Raw genomic sequence first — 20,610 nt, 5'->3', positions numbered from 1 at the left:
CCACCATGTCGCGGCAGCGAATGGGAGTAGGGACGCCTATTTCGATATATTCCATGTAAGAAAACATTGCTTGCATGTAGTACCACTCACCAACCAACACATATTCGTTCCGAGAACATATACAAGTGATTACTCGGTGTCAAGGACTGTACGGAAATTTCTCCTCCATATCCATTTGTCCATCACTGTTGCAGTGATCTTATGTTTCATTGTATAGAGAGGCTCGAAGTTAGGACGTCGTTACTTTTTGACGTAAAAAGAGCCAAGCTTGGAAATATTTTATTCCCACCTCACCTGACATTGTTAACCAACAACATAGAGGAGAACATTTCCATGACTCTACCGATTAGGGCTAACCATAGACATTCTTATTTGCTTCGTTCATCTCTCTGCCTGTTTTCCCAGTGCACTTTTGATATAAGCCAAAAGGGCTTGGTAAAAGAGGAATAAAGTTGATTCAATCATAATATATGCTACTCCTACTACTTAATACCACTTAACATCTACACCGGGAATTAGCCGAATCTTTCGGGGGAATCCAGAGGTCGATACCTGACGCAAAGAGAACATGCACAGGAAGGAGTACGAGAAGGTGCTGCAGGTATGACACTCTAATAGCACTCCACTATCACTTTACCCCTTACTGAACATCTTCTTCCCCCTCTCTGGTTTAACTTATTATCCTTATTTCGTATACTGACCAATAAAGGTGGCTGATGGGTTACTGTTGGCCCCGCTTAACAGGTCAGATGCGAAAATGAGTACAGAGTACTCCGTATGCATATTCGAGAGACCCAGGAAATACCTGTGGTAGGATCTGCCTGAGGGCTGAAAGAAAGGGACTGGGCCTTACGTGGATAAAATGGCGCCCATTAAAAGCAGGCGGCCTACCAGGTTCCGATGGAGTGTCTTACAGTTGGTACGCAACCACTAATCTTGTAAATAATCCCATCAAAGAGCTCGCGCCTTAGACGACACAGGTGAGCTCTACATCGTGCGAATCAGATTGCTTGCTTTTATTTGAGTCTTGTTAATACAGTTCCTTTATTGCCTGTACGAGGAGATAGGTTTCTATGGAGCATAAAATTGATTAACTAGTTCATATCTTCGCTGGCAGGCGGTGGAGCACGAACGGCCTCTCCATTAGGCTACTACAGTATCTGATAGCAGGCGAAGTAGACTGTATTATTGATATTGTATAAATGTATATGGCGCATGGAGAATATATCGGAATTTCTTATAGCAAGGAAGTGAGTGACGCCTATATTTAATCAGAAGAAATTACGTGTTTAAAAAAAGCCTGCCCTTTGATTTGGTAAATTAGAAATTGATAATATCATTATCCTCCTGGACAGCTCGAATCATCTAACCCCATTTGTAGCTTATTTTGGGATCCGGGCTTATCTATTTTATAGACCATATATTGCTGATCGCGTTTTGAAGCCAGCTTTGTCGTCTCACTTCTCAGTATGCCTCATATAAGTGAGCTAATGCCAGCATCTATATCAAGGAAATGGTCTTTTGACCGGTTACATGTCGGTAGATGTAATTCCTCCTTGTCAGGGTGTTCTGCGGCGGCGGTTGAAGTCTGATACGTTGGTGGATGTCAGAGTAGGCACGGGGAGCGAGTTATCAAACAGCCTACTCTCCAGGAAGGCTAAATTGAGTCCAAAGTCCACCGCATATTTGGTAACACCCCCATTTACTCCGTACTTCCATGTAATGAACAAGCCTCTCGAAAGAGTTAAAATAAGCCATTTCTCGCCTTGAGAGGACTTATCTGAACCCGAATGAGAACCAAAGGGCCAACGATCATAGTTAAGCCTCGACTCCTGACCGTCCTCAGCCGATAACAACTGGTGGCTGGCTCTATTCGCTGAGCATCTGTAGCTAGGGCTTCAGAAGGCTACTATAAAGTGTCAGCATCCTCAGCCTCTTGGCCCCCACCACAAAGCTATTTTCTCCAAGCAACTCCATCAACAATTAAACCGAAGGGACATCAGCGTGCGACTCAGGTCAATATATTATATGTTTCTACCCAAAACCAAACAATGCTCACCTATATTTGCCCGTCCTCCAAGCAAGGGTGGTAGTATCTTAACACGAGCAGTACGGAACCAGCATGCACATCCGGAGTATGTACTATGTATGCATAGTATGTCCAAGGGCAAGTGGAGCTGACATAGTTACATATAGGTATATACGGAGCACTCGGCCAGCGGATGATTCGCATAGATTACCGTACTAGCGTCCTTCTCCCAAACCCTGCGCGCCCAGTTGGCCCATGGGACTAGAAGAAAAGAGGAAGGCCATGCTGCAGGGAGCTCGCAGAGGAGAGGACTGGAGCAGAGAATGGGAAAGCGAGGAAATGCAGAGCAACCTGTCCAGCCATGGAGGCGTACCAAGCCGGAAGATACTCATGACACCGTAAGTACAGTTTAACCATGTTACACCGGACAGGCGGTAGATACACGAGCGCGAGCAAAAGCCAGCAAAATAGGCGTTTTACACCTTACGTTCGGTGCCTGGCTAGTAACAAACTAAGGAACCATGCTATCCAAGATAGGATGGGCTCGGTTCCTCCGCTTGTTCTACCCAATCTATATACTTACGGTGTACGGAGACGGTGCAACAGGTATTCATCTATCCGTACTCCGTACTCGCACACCCAACGATCTCCATTATGGCTGGATTCCTCCTGGACGGCCGCTGCCTTCTTTGTTTCTCGTGGGTTGTGCAGCAGCAGTAACAGGGCGGCTCCAATCATCCAGCTTCCCTGGAACATGGTTCCCCCCCGTCTGTGTTGCCCTCCAATTACAGATCTTTCCGTACCTCTCCACGTCGGATCCATCATATCTCCCGTTGAGAAGTTCAACCTAAACAGCTCTGAGCATGCAAACCGAGAATAGCCTTCGGGAGAGGCTGTGGCGCCTAGGTAGGGCTTGGGGGTGATCTACTATTATTTGAAGCACCAGACGTTGCGTTTCGATACAGATTTTGTACGGGTAGCAATCACCAGATGCTAAATTTACACCAGGCACTCATCATAGTATACACTCGAGAGAAGGAAAAAAAAGGAAAAGAAAGCAACACGCAGCTTACATATTAACTGGCATGGGTTTAATCAATCCTGGAGCCCCCAAATCTTCCCCCGTTGATGCTCTGTGCGACGAGGCTTATCGGCCAAACTTCGAGAACAGACTCCAATGGCACTTGTTTCTAGATGTCTCAGGGCTTTTATTTCGTTTGAAATACAGGAGTTACATTCCACTAAACAGCCAAACAGAATCCGCAGGATCTCGTCACGACACCATAGCCAATCAGTATTAGCAAACCTACGCCTTGAAGCATTTTGTTCCTGGGCTATATATGCCAATTCACACGGGCAAATAATAATCAAATGATCGCTGTCTAAGGCCAGTCTCCCGGCTTCTAGTGTCCAACCAATATCGAAAGAGGAAAATCTCAACGGTCTAGGTTTTAGCCCCGACAGTTGTGTCAATCGATATTTGACGGTTCAAGTAAAATCAAGACTATTTGCCACAGAGCACAACTCATCTCGTCCACAAATAGACGGCGCTGGATAGTGGCAACGGCCAGGCGACTCAAGAGAGGTCAAGAGAAGCAACAGAATAAGAAAAGAAACAGGATAAAAAAAAATACCAGCTGTGCAGGTTTCCTTTGGCCAACTCCACTCCCTGGCCTTCGAGTACCCAGCATCGGTATCACTGGGAACTCTGTGTTCCTCACCGATTGAAGGTATTGCATGGGAAAGAAGCAGAAGGGATTAAAGAAAGGGAAGAGAAAAAGAGCGGTGGTAGACCACCACCCTCGTTCCCTGCATGCAACTGCTTCGCGGTCTCGTCTCGTCTCTCTCTGTCTGGCCGCGTTTATGGACGAGTCTCTGCTTCCTGTGACGAAGACGAAGCACGATATCAAAGCCGGCTAAGGTGTTTCAAGCCTTGCTGGCCCGTCTATTGGACTTTTCCGTCCACACTGATTGGCTGCTTGATGCTCAAAATATCCAAGCAAACTCCTGCCTGCATGCCTGCAACGGGCTAGCCTGGCGAGTTTTGGATTTATCTCTTGCATGAAGAGCGTACCCACTGAGAGAGAGGTACTTGTTCTTGTGTGGCCGCCTCGCCCAAGGTCGTGTACCCTCTCCCGAACTGAAAATAAAAAGAGAGACAAGAGTCCTCTTGGTATTTTATACGGTATTGCCGTGACCGAAGCGGTACCTTCGAGTACATATTTTTTTTCCTTATCCCCATAAAAAAATCAACCTTCTTTTTTTTTGTTCTTCGCGGACTTTCCAACCTCATCGTTATCTTCACCTTTTTTTCCCTCTCTCTCTCCTGTCTCTCTTCCTCCTCTTCCCTTTCCACTCCCTTTTCTTTGCCCTCTGCCATTTTTATTTTTATTTTGCCCTTTTTGCCCTTCTATCCTTTTGCCCTCCTACCCTCTTCTTCTTTTCCCCCCTCCCCAATTCTTCTTCCCCTTTGGCCCCTGTTCCCGCCCTTCTTTACTTCCCTCTGATTCTTCCGTCCTTATCACTCGTTTCAAGTCTCTCCTTGATGTTACCGGAATAACGAACTCGCGTTTCCATTCCCAGCAGTGTTCATTGTTGATACTATATCGTGAACTAGACGGAGTACTGCCCTGTCCGGCCAAAAATCAATGCGAAATCGACAAATATCAACGCCCCAGCTTCTTTGTCGCACACCCAAACACGCTGCTCTATCTGTCCTACGAATGAATTAAATACGAGCTTCTTATTTACTTTCCTATTACGCTTTTTTTTTACGCTTTAATTCTTTTTTTTTTTGTTTGCTTCACCAATCCCCAATCCTGAATCCCCGTCAGCTCAATGGTGACAACTACTACCACCCTCGTGGCTAGTATCCTTGTACCAACATAATTCATTCCTGTTGACTTAACTTATTCCCGCTGTACACACACACACGCACACACGCACGCACACATTATCTCTATCTGCCCTGGGGTTTCAATTGCGTGTCGCCACTCCTGCGCTCACGCTTCCGTTCGTTTTATTTACAATTTTCCATTTTCGTGGCCCTCGCGCTGCTGCTACCACTCGCTCATTCAGCCATTCGTTGCTGAAGGAAGAAACGAAAGGAGAAGAAAATAAGAAAACAAAAAGAAGGGCTACGTCTTTCGATCAAAATATCTCTTGATCCCTCTTCCCCACGTCCTGGAGTGTGGGGTTATTTACCTACCGTTGGTTGGATATTGTGTTGTTGTTTACCATCAATCCAATCTTCGTTTCTCTACTTTCGTTCTTTTCTTACTGCGCAGCTGCTCGCTGGCCGTAGTACCGACCTCGTTTCGTCCGATCAATTTTCTATCTCGACTCAGCTACAGCTTGCTTGTCTTGGTTAATTCTGAGCTTCCTCCGCCGTTTCTGCGAGCTTCTGACGATTCTCATTTCTGTATCTTGCTCCTTTTTTTTGTATAGGAGCTATCCGCATATGCGCATTTGTTACCACTTCAGTTGTACATGACTCGCTGGATATGTCCCACCAACAAGATAAGTTATGGACGGAGGAGGAGAGGGTACTGCTATGATTTCCCATCTTCCAAACCTCATGTTCATCCAGCTGACTGTTCTTTTTTTTCTTGCCAGAACTTTCTTCTTACTGAGATATTGAAGAAAGCAGGAATCTCCTCGGCATACCTCTTTAGTATTATCCGGGAGAATCGTATTGCCCCGAGTTGGATGGAGATTCCACTCCCGCCGGGTAAAACCCCCTTCAATTTAATTCCCCCTCTAAGTGGTCTATTTATCCTAAGAGCAGGATTGCTTGGATGATGGTTTGCCCACTTTGCGCACGCGTTATAACAGTATTTATTGACTGTTATATGTGTAGGGCGGTCGCTCAGCTCTTGCCAAACAGCGTTCTATCGTATGGAACAGGAATATGCGAGTCAATACAGACAGAGCCTTCCCGGACCGACCGCCCCTCTACAGATGTCCCCGTTAATTAGAAAGCGGTCGGCGCCATCTGGAGAAAGACCTCTGGCCTCTGCTCCTCGCGCCATCCAGCCAAAACCGCAAACTGATACTGGACGATATTCACTATCCGAGATACGAACTGGAGTGCCAATTCCTCGTGCCCCTGAACCTCCCCGTGGGGACACTCCGCGCAAACGTGGACGACCGAGCAAAGTAGAAATGCAGCGACGTAGGATAGCAGAAGAAGCCCGGTCCCAGTCTCACCCTGCTCGACCAAACAATACAACTCCAAGGCCTGCTTATGGTGGAATTCTACCGGCAACATCCCCGGGTGTACCGCAACATTCATATTCCCCCACAATAGGCCAGCGACCACCTGAGCAAATGCGCGAACCGGATCCCCCAACCCCAATGAGCGTGCAGTATCATGGGACTGAAACCCCTCCATCACAGACACAGGACATACAAGTTCAAAGAGGCCCTCAGCCGCAACAACCACTACTACCGCGAATAGAAGGCAGCGCGTTCCTCCAGGAGTCACCAATGATTGTAGAATCAAAAGAGCCTAGCCGGCCAGCTCCTGAACCTCTTATGTCCCCAGCAGAAATTCCAGCAGGCGGCAAAGGCCAGCGGCCAGAAAGTCCAGCGGCCGCAGCGGCTACAGCTTCAGCAAGGCCAGAATCTCCTGTTAGCCGGGAACGAGCTTCGCCAGAGCAAGCCGTTGCGAGCCCAGAGGAAGAACAGGGCTCATAGCGATACGAAGCGGGCACACTGATATCAATGATGCTTTGCGCCCCATGCAGTTAATCGTGGTGGTTTGAGTACGATATAAGGAGTAATGAGGTCATCAGAGACATATATTTCCATGAAACCAAGTCATAATGACTTGATGCGAAGATGTGACCAAAGGTGTTCGCAATTTCTTTCTCTCTTTGTTTTCTTGCTGTTCATTCAATTTGCCTTGTTCTTTCCGTCCTTTTCCCAGACCACTGCCCTCCCAAACGAAATTACGAATCCAGCCCTGACTCGGAATCAATTTCACTGTGGTCTTTTGCCCTAGCCATCCATGGAGTACGCTTTTTTCGGAAGTTTAACGGCCGATATTCCCTATCGGGAACAGCCCTGTTCCCGATTTCTTTTATCCTACTGGAAGAGGAATTTTGATGAGACGGTGTCTTTTTTTCTCTTAGTCCAAAAATGCGTGGGAGGCAAATCTGATCATTTAGCAAATTTCACGGACCTGTCTTTATATTGTCTTAAAATTGTTATTTCTCTTGTTTCTATTTTCTTCACTTGTTATTCTTGATTTTCTTTATCTTGTCTCCTTCCGCATGGGGGTACCTTTACCCGACCCCCTTTATTCGAATGGCTTGCTCTATCGCGTTAATCCATGGAAATTCAACTCACCCAGGAGCCTCTCTCGAAAGCTGTCAAACCTATGAATCGTTGGCCGATCTCCCATGGCCAAGGGGCCAGAGAACCGAACCAATTCGACTGCGTCGGCCAATTATGCGTGGAGTTTGTGTTTACTTATTTTCCCTCTTTCTTTCATTCGTTTGGCTCATATCCATTTCTCCTTTGTACTGATGTAACTGTTTACTGCGCTGCTTGTTTGCCTGGTTTCCTCAAAAGCTACGCTCTTAATGAACGAACAATGTACGAATAGATTTGGCCTGTTTTTATTTCTATGAATCAACGATATATTATCCAACCAGACCATTTCCCGTTTCATAGACTTCCAAGTGCAATTCTATGTCTTTTCTCACACAATCTACCATTCGTAAATAAAAGACCATCCGAAAACATTAGACGGTCAAACTGACGGGCTTCATTTAATTGACTTTCTGAAATCAGTGGAATCGTGTCCTTCTCATGGTATTCATACTCGTAAGAGCAGTTTTACCTAACAGTTTACTAGGGCGATTTGGGAGTTGCCCCCTATGGTTTAGCGCCTGCAGAGCCGCTTCCTGGGTTATATCAACTGGTTTTATATCAACCACCCGACGATTTTTCGAGAGAGCTGGCCACGCAAGTCCCAAATGTCAATTATACCATGGGTTGAGCCAATTTATTTTGCTTGTCTCATACTCTCACTATCAGGCCGGGATTACTTGTCCGCGGGCGAATCGTTGATGGTAAATACCGGCCCTTTAGCTATCTTTATATAAATGGCCCGTTCCCTCCCCCTTGGAGAGACGCCGGCTACATATACCCTCCGTGACGCCGTTATCCGACTTCGACCGTGAGTACACTGCTATGGCCTTGCCTACGAGCTGTGGCTGCCTGAAGGGTGCTGTCATAGAGGCTTTTTTTCTGCGTCTTCAGTGTCAGATTCCTTGCCTACACCGCAATAGCCACTGTTCACTGATAGCCGGTAGTACAGCCTAAAAAAAGGACCCTCCTGCATATCGATCTGGATTCCGAGCTTCCTTGTTTCAAGCTGCGATGTTTCGGATGGCTATATAATCAAATATTCCCATTAAATGGCCTTTACTATGTACTTCAGGTGACGCACGGGCCGTTTGCCGTTTATATTTTGATGCATAAACCCCCCTATTCGCCCATATTGCAACCTATTGCATGACGCAGTCGGGTTTGTCTACTGTGTTGGCACGATATGGACCAAGAGAAATTGCACGAACAAAACCTGCGCTCAAGCCCCGGGTATGTATGAGAAAGCTCGCTTAGCTGCTGGTTGCTGAGGTCGAGAAAAGGCGCTCAACGGAGGCATATATATAACAAGCAACTGGGGGGTCCTTGGCTGAGAAGGTGCTCAACGCCACGGCAGACTTCCAACTGGACGAATCCAAACGGCCCCCCTTGACCCAGGAGACGCCCTCAAACATGGGATCTATCCATCACGGGCCATTGCTTTCATGGTTATTCCCAGCACCCTTGAGATCGACCAATCACGTGAGAGATTCGCATAAATAGACATACACAAAGACAGCAAGCAATGCAAGGATCCTTGAGGCTTTATTGAATGAGAGTCCCATATGTGGCCCTGTCCCTGACTCTCAGCGGGGTGTATTGTTCTGAGCCCATCAGGCCATTGGGGCGGTTCTTGGATGCTGATCGGTTTTCCTGATACAAGGCACACATATATACGAAGTGCAAGTATACATGCATTATACACCATTCAATTCAGTTATATACATATGCAGGGAACGTGTGTCCACGGAAGGATACTTTGAGTACGGATGACAAGCATATATCTTGCATATGTAGCTAGCTTTATTCCGCAACTACCCATCAACCGGTATCCTCTAGGAGTCGAGCTCACGACACTGGTCAGGCCATTAAGTTAAGCCCTTGCACAATTATCTGTCTATCAGGGGAATAGGGAAGGGTAACTATATGCATACCTAAACACATACCGGTGGATGTGAAGTTGACGGTGACAGCTAACTCATTCATAGATATCCAAGTCGCATAGCCTCTGGGCTCCTATACTCAATATTGACCTTATCCGAAACCCAAATAAGGCAGGCAGTAGGAATAGGTAACTATGTCCGATACGAGATGGCGGTAACAGCATATCACTGTTGTTACCCGCCTAAACGGGCCTCTAGTTTGGACGGGACGGACGAGCCTTGAATTACTTAGCCGCCGAGCAGGGAAGTTGACCACCACACTGTACCGTCAGAGAAAAGCAAACTATTCGTATGTAGTTTCCCCTCGGGGTATAGTGTCGTCAAGCTTGACAGGATATCGCTGGCAAGGTATATGCGCCTTCAGGGTCTATGGTGGTCATGTCAAGGCCAGGACGAAACAGCCGGACAGTAAACTTCTGGACCGTTTACAGGGGTGACGGCAACCGAACACCGGTGCATGGATCGAAAGAAGGCTGATGCAAACATTATATAAGTTAACAAGGGCAAGGAGTATGCCAATAGCTATCTAATCAGAGATAAAGAAGTATATATATCCGCTCTTCCATCTCCCCGGCAAGAAGAGGATGGGTATGAGAAAAAAAAGGGAAAGTTGAGGGGGAGATGAGACGACAAAGAAGTGGGAGAGACAGTAGAATATTATATATTGAAAACGCGCTAAAACATTACTTCATAGACGAAACAGAACAAGGCCACCTCGAATCACACTGTTCCGGCAATGCTTAAATCTCTGATCTCCTGCAGTACCTGTTCTACCTTATTATCCAGGTTGCCGGAAGCATACTCTTCTCTCGTGTCCGAGTCAAGGTACTGCTGAACCTGGGCCATACGGCTATATGCCTCGGCGCAAAAACGGAGCTGAATCTTGACCAGAGCCTCAAACGACGGATCAAGATACGGAACACGGAGATCGATAAGTTGCGGTAACTCATTGTATAACTGTTCGTTTAACTGGTCATAGGCCTGTTTGGCCATTTCGGCGTCCTTTTCGGCGCGCGGTAGCTTGGAGGCATCCTTATCTGGCTTTTCCACGAGTTTCTTGACTTTGGCGCGCATGGAGTCGTAGTCGAGGAGTTTGTGGTTACGCTTCTTGATACATTCGTTTATATCGGGAAAGTATGCGCAGAAACGAGAAATAGGGTCAAGAACGGTTGTTCTAATACATACGATGTCAATACTTTTGATTGCAACATTAAGTAGGGTGGGATGGGGATCAGCTAACCGGTAGGGTCCATCGAGCGCCTTTATTGTTTCAGCATCCAGATCTTCAACAGCCTGCTTGTAGCTTCTGCTAACACCATCCTTGGCTCCAGCATCGCCGTAAAAAGCATCGATAGTCTCGGCAATTCGCATCTGAGAAGCAGTCATAGCTGGCAAGTTCTATCAGCATCTCCGCCTTGCGAAGGGCTGGTGTTCAAGGGAGACTGACCTCGTAATGAGTCTAGGTATCCCTTTGCTTCCTTTTGTAGTCTGTTTGCGGCAGACTCCATTGTGCGGTAGCGTCTCTCTTCAATCTCATAATCGCGATCATTGGTCTTCTCGACATGACCTGTCTGGATGTCAGCCTTGTCCGGCAATGATGTCAACCCCGACATCAATCGAGCCAACATACCGGTCTTCATCATCACCTGGGTCGTCGCCCGGTTGACATTCTTCTTAAATCCTAGGGGAACAAATCGCATCAGCCTCAGTCATCGGAATATTCAGCCAAGGACAAAGTCGCAGGAGCCCTTTGTGCCAACCACGTACCGGCCCAAGACATTGTTAAATGGTCGCAAACGGTAGCAAGCTATTGAACCGGGGTCGATAGTGTGGAAAAAGAACAATTCGATGCTTATCGAATGTATTCACTAGGCAGGCTGGCTGGTATAAGGTCGTAGAGCTAGTTTCCTTCTATTAGCGGGGCAGCGACTGATTGCGTGTCCGTACTGAGGCCGGTCTTCGCGGAGAAAGATAGATGGCAGAGTATTATTGACTAGACGTCCAGTTCAAAAGCAAGACAATTAGTGAGACCACACCCAGGTCCGCCCTATGCATGTATCGCGAGAAGATGGTATCAAATCTGTTCAAACGAGAGAAGAAACTCAGCGATGGCTTCACGTCCAGGTTTTTTTCCTGCGTTTGATGGCCCAAAGTTGTGGCTGTGAGAGAAGGATGAGGCTTGGCATTTTGTGGCGCAGGAAGTTCATTAGACGTCACGTGCTTTGGTCGAACTGGAACTTTTTGATATTTAAGTACTTCCACTGTTAGAGATAGAAAGATGCGGGATGAGATTGTTACAGGAAGGTATTGCCACGGGGACAGACGCTTTTGAATATGGTACAGTGCTCCATGAGAAGGCAGCAACGTCAAGAAACGTTTTTTTTGAGGGATGCTATCAAGGTCAAGCAGCAGAGAGCATACATATGCGTATATACCGAGTATGTGAATATCAACCAATATAAAAAGATTTCAGGCTGCAGCGGCAAAACATATATATCCAGTGTTAGAAAGAGGACCAGCCAAGCAATATATCCAAGACAGAAAGATAAGATCAGGTAAATGCCATCATAAGTCATCAAGCGAGGCAGACAACTCGCGCCAACCGGAAGTACAGAACGGACAGAACGGACAGGCGGAAAAAGTGACGTTTGCTTTTTTGATGCTCTCTTCCTTCTTTTCACACTTCCTTTTTTTATTTGCCCTTCGGACATTCCCCGACTCGATCGCGGATCGTCGCGTGCGGGTGATTGGTACGGATACATCCGTATGGGGTATGGAGATAACCATGCATACTGGTCACGGTAAGGCAGCAGTTCGTACCCAGCCTGTGGAATTGCCAGACGAGAAAACGAATAAGCAAGGAGCAAGACGGAATAATAGCCCCGTAGTTCATCCCGTCATTCGACTTGATATCCACCTTTTGACCTTTTGCTATCGTGTGAGGTGCATGCCAACCACGTTCGAGGACAGGGTTCTCACAAAGCCATATGGCCGATCTAAAAAAAGAAAAGCGAACAGAGGGATGAGAAGGGAAAAGCAAACAATAAACAATTAAACAAATGACGAAACACCAGTAGATCGGAACGGAATGACGTTATGTTTCTCGGCGTGGTTAGAAGATTGTATATAGTATATGTGCAAAGAAGGACGATATAGACAAGGGCATGCAGAGCCAAACAAAAAGGGGGGGGGAAGAGAAAAAGGAAAAGGAATAGGAACAAAAAAGGGGACCAGCCGACCAACCAAGAGCAAGAAGAGAGAGGGACGGAGGAAGATGAGAAATACGTTAAGTCATATATCTAATCAGTCGGATAATATCGAGTTGAAATCCAATCCGGAAAAAAGCAAGGCAAGACCATACCACGTATCCCTGTGCATATGAATTCATCGCGAGCCAGAGCCAACACCTATTTTGGCATAAAAAAGTGTTTGAGAGGAATGGGAAGAAGGGGGGGAATAGTGGTGTAAGAAGACCACATATATAAGGCAAGGCTAATGGTTGCCAGAGCCAGAGAGTAGGAAAGTGAGGAAGAAGGGAAAGGAAATTATACGTATAGAGAAGAAATGATCGTAATTCATTAGACCGAGCAAAACCACCAGGACAACAACCGACCATCAGCAGAACTAAACCAAGAATCGTCATCTGCGGTTGTAGGCATAGGCCAAGGAACGGTGGAAGAAGGCGAACACGAACGACCACACCCAAAAGCAAACACGGAGAGGGAGAAAAAAAGAAAAAGGAGAAAGCCACCCAACTTGAGCCAGGAAGCCAGTTAGCCAGCCCGTCCTGTTCCTTTTTTTCGTTCCGTCCTTCTTTTTTTCTTTTGTTCTTTTTCTTTCCCATCGGCCTACCAATCGGACTGGTGCCGGTCATCAGTTGTATCAGTAGCGATGGTGGTGGGAGAGAAAGGGAAAAATGCATGATTCAAATGCGTTGGGTTAGAATCCTTCTTCACCAGCTTTGCATAGCTTGATATCTCGGACCCATTCTGATTTAAGGACCTGTGAAGCAGTAATGCGGCGACCAGGATTGGGGTCAAGGATGGAATAGATGACATTCCTGCAGCGTGCCTGTACAGTCTTTTGTTAGCCAAGAGGGGGAAAAGTTATGCCGTGAAGGCAAGGCACAAGCGGTACTAACGCGATGTAAGGTCTCGATAGGTGCATAACCGTCCTCGTCTCTCCTCCCTTCTAGATAGCGATCATAAAATTCGTCTTCATCCTTTTGCGCTTGGCGCCACAGATGCCGGCCGGTCCTCATGGCCATGTATATCACGCCAGTAGCCCACAGGTCCACAGCTCTGGGGTCGAACTCCTTGTCCACATATTCCTCTGGTGCGATATACGGTGCAGACCCACATAAGCCGGCAGTCATGTGCGCCTCCTTCTCCCATGCCATGCGGAAACATTCCCCATTCCCGAAATCTGTAATCTTGAGTGCGCCGTGGGTGGTGAGGAGTAGGTTTTCAGGTTTGAGATCTCGATGGGCAACGCCCATTTCATGCATGTACTCGACTCCGCGCATGAGTTGTTTGAAGTAGCAGTCGGCCTCTCCCACTTCTAGCTTTCCGGCAGCGAGGATGAGGGTATACAGGTCTCCTCCGGCACAGTACTCCATGACTTCACAGTAGTCACCCTTGGCGTCTTGCATAAGGTCGAGAGTATGTATGATGTTTGGGTGGCGTAGGGAAGAAGATATACAGAATTCAGAAGTGAGGCGTTTCTGGTACTTCTTGACCGTTTCCTGGGGCCGACGGCGGAATTCTTTAACAGCGTAGACGTGTTCCGTCTTGGAGTCCTTGGGGTCGATCTTGTGGGAGATACGGACGATACCAAAGGCGCCACGGCCGACGATTTCGTGGCACTTGCCGTACTTGTCAACAAGGGAGGCCGTGCTGTTGGGCCCGCCCTTCTTGTCGGCTGCCATCTTCTCCTTTTCGTTCTTGAGCTGGTCAACCCAGGTTGAGACGAGGGAGAGCTGCTGCTGGTCGTCAGCCTGGGCAGGGTGAGCGTGGGCATGGGCATCATCCTTCTTCTTCCCAGCACCGATAATGTCTCGTAGCATGTCCGAGAGCTTTTCCTGGCGCCTGGCTGACTTGAGAGTGTGTTTGTGTGTTCCGTCTGCGAGTATCTCGAACCGCTTTATGGTCTGGGCGGCATCTTTGCCCTTTTCTGTCTTTTTGTCTGCAGACCTGCCGTCTGGTTTCTTTTCTGTGGTCTTCTGGTCCACCTTTCTGTCTGCTGGGACGGTGGCTGGTGAGGGCGGATGCATCATCATGGTGGAAGTGATAGTAGCGGCTCCGTTAGCCTTGGATACGGGATCGAGGCCCTGTCTGTTGGGTGAGACAGCTGCAGACGGTGTTGAAGACCGAGTCTGAGAGAACATGCGACTGAGCCGGTTGGTCATCTTTGCTCTGGGGGGTTTCTGGGTCGAGGTAGACGACGAAGTTGAGAGAAGTGAGGTGGCTGTGGCGGTTGAAGAGGCGGTGTTGGGAGGTCCAGGAGCGGGTGTAGAGGTAGCAGGAGGAGCGGCCAGGTGAGTATCCTCCAAAGCGCGTGTTAACTGATCTCCATGATTTGAGCGTGAGGTCGAGGAAGAGACAGAAGACGGGGACGCAGAGGAGAGCGGCGTGAGTGAATTCATAAGAGCCGATCAGGATGATGTGGTAGTAGTACTATGGATGTAGCAGAAGAAAAGAGGGAGAGAAGAAGAAGAAGAAAAGAGGGAGCCAGGCAAGGCCCGGCAGTCAACGCGACGACAAAACGGTGGTGAGTAACTATGCTGGATATATTCCTTGCTTCTTTGGCGTCTTGTATATTCGTATTTCCTCCTTGTGTGCAGTTGAAGTTGTGGGAAAAAAATAGGCGGAACAAAAAAAAAAAAAAAAAAAAAAAAAACGGCGGAAAGTGAGGAGGTTTAAAGGTTTGATGGACCAAATAAAAGGTGTGGCTGACTCAGCGTCCACTCTTCGAAAACAATAAAATAATAAAAGGGGTGGCTCGAGCTTCTTCCCCCCTTCTGGCTTGGTCAGCGCCTAATCGCGTCTCGCAGCTTGCATGGGTGGGCTTGTCCACGGTCTGGCATGGGCGCTGCATGGCCTTGCATACCCTTGCATACCCTTGCATTCTCTTGCATCCCTCGCACCACCACTTCCTGCGCCTGCTGCGATGCAAGACTATGCAAGACGATGCAAGACGATGCAAGTCGATGCACCTTGATGGGCTTGTTGAAAATCGCGCAATGCCGGAACGCGGGCCTTTTCTTCCGGGCCTAAAGCAGCGTGTACTTGCCTGATTGGGTCACCGCCGGGGTTGATATTGCTGAGTCATCGCCAAGATCTCAGCCACAAGCTTAACAGGGAGAAGCCAGGTAGAAGAAGAAAAGAAGTGGAACAAGTGGAACTAGTGGAAGAAGCGGAAGAAGAAGAAGAAGCAGTGGGAGTGGGTAGAGAATCTGGGGATGTATTGAGCCAGTTGCTACTTGTAGGACAAGGAAAGGTCTAGATGCTATCAACGAGCTGGTTCTATTGCTCTCGCCCCGTCTGCTGAAGAAAATGCTGTACACTCTTGTTTTGGTGTCACCGGACAGCAAGCAGCCATCAGCCTTATCAGCCTGGAGAAGAATAAGACGAATCTCTCTCTGTGTGTGCATGCACCCTTGGGGGCCCCTTTCTTGTCCCTTGACCTTGACTGTCTGAACCTGAACACCTGCTCTTGGCAGGGTTTGCCAAAAGCTGAAGATAGCTTGGCCGTGTGGGTTTTCGTCGCTGGGTTGAGATGCTTGTTGTACAGAGTACATGGTCGGGTATCCCCATCGTGCCCCTTAACTATCGTTCGTGCCTCACCTGTGTGGCTTGGTTGCTCTTTGATTCTGCATTGCGCTTGGCTTTGCCTCCTTGGCGTCGCTCGATTGATGGGCGATTTTAGGAAAGCACTCGGGTCTAGAACGGGAGAGTCAGCAGTTTCATTCATCTCCAGCGGGGAGGCCGAAGGAGATATAGTACCACAAACTGTTCAAGTGACTCTTCAAAGAGCTCATTATACACTCCCACACCGCCAGGGTGTTCAATGGGCGACAGAGGATTCTTGACAACTGATTTCGTCCAGTCAGAAATACGCCCTAGTCCTCGAACAAGGATAGGTGACCTACCGTATTCTACGTATAGGTTAACATATATCTGATGCAGAGCAAGGCGCATGTTATTTGCCTTGGTATCAGTCATCATCACGAACTTCAGATTTGTCGGCGTTTCGTAGTAGTGCAGCTTATACTGCCCGGTTCGGTAGCACACAAAGCTATCCCGTCCAAAACCACGTCAGCATTCCGTCGTCGTCATCATACTTTCTCCCCTAGCCTTCACCCTCCCTGGTGCGCTGGATTAGGAGGTGCCATACTTATCATCCTCGCCCCCTAGCTTCCGTACCATATTCCGCAGCGAGAAGACGGCGCCAAAGACCAGTCGAGTGTCCGTTGATCCTGACTTATGGGAGTCCTTGGGCAGGCCATTCGATAGGGCTCCTGTTCCATCGGACGAGTGTGAATCCTTGCCTGCTGCTCCACCAACTGCCCCCGAGCGCGGGTACCATTGACGCTGATATATGCACTCCGCTAGATTTCAGTCAGCGTCAGCAACACAATCTGCTTCTTCAGCCTGAGAGAAACATGCTTACCATGCCGGTCGAAGATAAAAAACGAGTAGACGACCATGACGCAGGCAGAGAGAGAGAGAGAGTATGTGTGTGTCGACTTTCTTGTCTCTTCCCTGCTTCTTCCAACTTGCTCAACGAGGGAGAAAAGAGAGGCCGGTTGCACGTGACTTTTTAATCTCCGACTTTGTAGATAAAAGAGACAACATTAATTATAACAACAACGACCAACTTCTGATCTTTCCCTCCTCTTTCAACCCTCTAGGGGAAGTTTTCAAGTATCAGCTCAACGTTGACTGCTGGCTGAATCTCTACAGACTCTTTAGGCGGCCGATTTAAAACCCAACGACCGTTTTGCCTTGCCGAAGTTCGATAGTACTGGCCAAGAGACCAACCGTTCACCTACAGACAGAACAAGCCCGACCCAGTACCTTCGATGCCATGATCTAGTTGAGGCCTGTAACTGAACCTTGAGGAATTGTCTGCTACATTGTCGAATACTATTCATATGTCTCTTCACTCTGGCGGAACAGCCATGAAAAAATATTACTAAATAGCTAGATAGCCTGGTCGACCGCCATACCCCACACCCCTCCAGCCTTCCTCCCCCTGTGCATGCACGTTGACTGCTTAGGCTCGCGCGTGGGTAGAAAGAAAACTGTCACATATAAGAGGCAGATATCGGGCCACTCTCTCCGTCTCTTTATGTTTGAGGAAGCTCGGATCGAGCAGCAAGGCTATTTACGACACATCTCCTCTTTTACACTTCATCTGACTAGATGGACGCTGATCCTAGCTCAAAGCATGGCCGAACGGCCCAGCTGGCTCTAGATACAGAAGTACCATCTACAAGAAGTTCGGAGCTTGGCCCAAATGCCATGAAGAGGTATGTCTCCTCTGTCTTGGATAGAAACCAGTCAGGCTGACTGCCATGGGTATAGCGTTAGACCCTCCTCCGGCTCCTACGATAGCCCGTTGAGACAGCATGCTCGGTATCCCACAGCTCCACGACAAGTCAAAGTTCGTTTCTCCGTCTTCCTGTGCAACAACGCGATGCCATACGATTCCATGCGATTGACTAATGAATAGCTTTTGTCAAGGAAACCCTCAACGCTCAATCGACATATACAAACAGCCAGGACGATAACACTGCGGAACATCGTATAAATCAATACTTGATCAAACAAGAGATTGGCAGGGGCTCGTTTGGCGCCGTCCACCTGGCCACAGATCAATATGGAGAGGAATATGTAAGTTACCAAACGACTACCGACATAAAAGCAGCTTCAATTGTCTGACTCATTTAGGCTGTTAAAGAATTCTCCAAATCGCGACTGCGAAAACGTGCTCAGTCCCATGGGTTACGCCGTCGCCCGGGAAGACACCCAAGCGCCCAACCCGCCGGTGTCGGCTTCAATTCACCTCTCCATCGACACCCTTCCGGTATCGAGGACGGGGAAAATGGAAACTCTCTATATCTTATCAAAGAGGAAATTGCCATCATGAAAAAACTCAATCACAGCAACCTTGTATCACTGATAGAGGTACTAGATGACCCTACCGAGGACTCCCTTTACATGGTTATGGAGATGTGCAAGAAGGGCGTCATCATGAAAGTTGGTCTAGGTGAACAGGCAGACCCGTATAGCGAAGAAAATTGTCGATGTTGGTTCCGTGATCTTATCTTGGGTATTGAGTACCTACACGCTCAGGGAATTGTGCACCGCGATATAAAGCCTGACAACTGCCTGCTGACCAACGATGATGTCCTCAAGGTCGTTGACTTTGGTGTCTCAGAAATGTTTGAGAAATCTTCCGATATGTACATCGCCAAGTCGGCTGGTTCTCCTGCTTTTATACCGCCAGAGCTCTGTGTTGCCAAACATGGTGAGATCTCTGGTCGAGCTGCGGATTTGTGGTCAATGGGTGTGACTCTTTACTGCCTACGCTATGGCCGTATACCATTCCATACAAGCAATATATTCGACTTGTACAGCTCGATCAGAAACGACGAGGTAGAACTTCCGGGTGAAACGAATGAAGATTTTAAGGATCTCATGAAGAAGATCCTAGAGAATGATCCAGCAAAACGAATAACTATGCCGCAGTTGAGGGTAAGTATGAACGCCCGGGGCCAGTTTCTCCCATTGCTAATTGATGAACCAGGTCCATCCTTGGGTTACCAAAGGTGGTACGGACCCCCTTTTATCTGAAGAGGAGAATACTGCGACTCTCGTGGGCCCGCCTACAGATGAAGAGATGAACACCGCAATCACTAGAAATCTGGGCCATGCGCTTATAGTGGTATGTTTTCTAGTATTCGTTTCTTCTTAGATCTATTATTTATCGGCTAACCCTTCACTCGCAGGTTAAAGCTGTTCAGAAATTTAAAAGACTCATTAACGACGGAAGCCCTCTGCAGATGGAAAGCATTCTTGGCGATGGTGAAGCATCTCACTTCGTACAGCCCCCGCTTCTCATGGGAGAGGAGGAAGAAGAAGAATTCAGTGCCGTCCTGCACAATAGAAATATCAAAGAACACGTTTACCCAAGACGGCCAGATCAACCCAAACGGCCAAGCCAGGCGGCTTCCGATAAACCATCTTCACACAACTTTGAGATTTGTCAATCACCATCACCACAACTTCAACACACCCCTAGAGTGGGCACACCAACGAGACAAACTGGATCTGAAGGAACCCGTGGGCATGCCCGTGACCCACTAGAGGAAGAAATGCCATTTCTCAACGTCGGCCCTTCAAATTTTGGCACTGACACCGAACCTGCCCAAAACCAAGGCCTTTTATCTCTGGAATCTGGCGGAATTCCCATACCCCCCAGCCAAAAGCTTGCCGAATCACCCATGGTTGTGAGTGAGTCTCCTCCGGCAGCAGATATCGATATCTACGAGACGGCTTATAGGGAGATAATCGAGCGAATTACCAGCCAAAGCCGTGAAGCCCGGTCGCCTACGCCCAGAGTATATCTCAACCGAAGAGTCGAGAAGAAGGCAACTAACGTTTCTGGTTTGTGGTCGATAGCTAGAAAAAATAGCAAGCTATCAGGCCCATCTAACCCTTCTTTGCCTACCGCTGCCGTACACGGCGGACCTACCCCGCGTCCTAGCCCTATCAAGCGGTTTACGGCGGCTGCAGCATCTTTTGCAGCATCTTCAGGGCAGCGGTCACCGTCGCCTTTGGTAGCAGCAGTTACGGTGAACGATGGAGTGGTGTCAAGTCAGGAGACTAAACCTAACCTTATAGAAACAACTGCAACAGTCCCTGAGACAACTGCATCCCCTACTACCCTTTCACCAACCGAAATTGCAACAAAGGGTTTGTGAAGATACTTTAATTTTATTTTCACTTCTTGCGACCGGTATAGGCGCGGGTAATAAGACGATGAACAATGACGGAAATGACTGAATGATATCAATACTTGATTTATTGTACCACGCCTCTCGTATTCGCCTGTCCAGGTGGTGGGAAGACCGAGCTGGCGATATCTACATTTTTTCATTATTATTTTCACAATTCATATACACCCTTTATCATTCCTTGACGATATCTCCTCGTTTACATTTATTGATGCATCATGTATTGAAACAAATTTATA

The 20,610-nt window shown here is 47.9% G+C and overlaps 6 protein-coding genes across 6 annotated transcripts; 2 read left to right on the top strand and 4 right to left on the bottom strand.

Moving 5' to 3' along the window:
* Positions 1-1,559: 1,559 nt before the first annotated feature.
* On the bottom strand, positions 1,560-2,785 carry MCYG_06765 (uncharacterized protein; the record flags this gene model as incomplete). The annotated part of the gene is made up of 3 exons (XM_002844755.1): positions 1,560-1,876; positions 2,060-2,142; positions 2,613-2,785. 3 exons carry the CDS (start codon positions 2,783-2,785, stop codon positions 1,560-1,562), a joined length of 573 nt encoding a protein of 190 aa, XP_002844801.1.
* A 2,747-nt stretch (positions 2,786-5,532) lies between these two features.
* Positions 5,533-6,727, top strand: MCYG_06764 (AT hook domain-containing protein; the record flags this gene model as incomplete). The annotated part of the gene is made up of 3 exons (XM_002844754.1): positions 5,533-5,574; positions 5,672-5,795; positions 5,889-6,727. 3 exons carry the CDS (start codon positions 5,533-5,535, stop codon positions 6,725-6,727), a joined length of 1,005 nt encoding a protein of 334 aa, XP_002844800.1.
* A 3,341-nt stretch (positions 6,728-10,068) lies between these two features.
* On the bottom strand, positions 10,069-11,128 carry MCYG_06763 (reduced viability upon starvation protein 161; the record flags this gene model as incomplete). The annotated part of the gene is made up of 5 exons (XM_002844753.1): positions 10,069-10,522; positions 10,589-10,736; positions 10,796-10,915; positions 10,979-11,029; positions 11,116-11,128. 5 exons carry the CDS (start codon positions 11,126-11,128, stop codon positions 10,069-10,071), a joined length of 786 nt encoding a protein of 261 aa, XP_002844799.1.
* A 2,159-nt stretch (positions 11,129-13,287) lies between these two features.
* Positions 13,288-14,992, bottom strand: MCYG_06762 (serine/threonine-protein kinase hal4; the record flags this gene model as incomplete). Its single annotated transcript, XM_002844752.1, has 2 exons — positions 13,288-13,419; positions 13,490-14,992. The coding sequence occupies 2 exons, from the start codon at positions 14,990-14,992 to the stop codon at positions 13,288-13,290; spliced, it is 1,635 nt and encodes a 544-aa protein (XP_002844798.1).
* A 1,197-nt stretch (positions 14,993-16,189) lies between these two features.
* Positions 16,190-17,056, bottom strand: MCYG_06761 (transport protein particle subunit bet5; the record flags this gene model as incomplete). Its single annotated transcript, XM_002844751.1, has 5 exons — positions 16,190-16,289; positions 16,360-16,441; positions 16,499-16,644; positions 16,744-16,957; positions 17,020-17,056. 5 exons carry the CDS (start codon positions 17,054-17,056, stop codon positions 16,190-16,192), a joined length of 579 nt encoding a protein of 192 aa, XP_002844797.1.
* Positions 17,057-17,774: 718 nt separating this feature from the next.
* Positions 17,775-20,338, top strand: MCYG_06760 (calcium/calmodulin-dependent protein kinase; the record flags this gene model as incomplete). The annotated part of the gene is made up of 6 exons (XM_002844750.1): positions 17,775-17,881; positions 17,937-18,015; positions 18,096-18,245; positions 18,303-19,109; positions 19,162-19,299; positions 19,364-20,338. 6 exons carry the CDS (start codon positions 17,775-17,777, stop codon positions 20,336-20,338), a joined length of 2,256 nt encoding a protein of 751 aa, XP_002844796.1.
* Positions 20,339-20,610: the final 272 nt, after the last annotated feature.

Source organism: Microsporum canis, genomic scaffold (assembly GCF_000151145.1).
Source record: "Microsporum canis CBS 113480 supercont1.6 genomic scaffold, whole genome shotgun sequence".
Lineage (NCBI taxonomy): Eukaryota > Fungi > Ascomycota > Eurotiomycetes > Onygenales > Arthrodermataceae > Microsporum > Microsporum canis.
The sequence above is the reverse complement of the archived record's forward strand: the minus strand, read 5'-3'. Positions and strand labels throughout refer to the sequence as shown.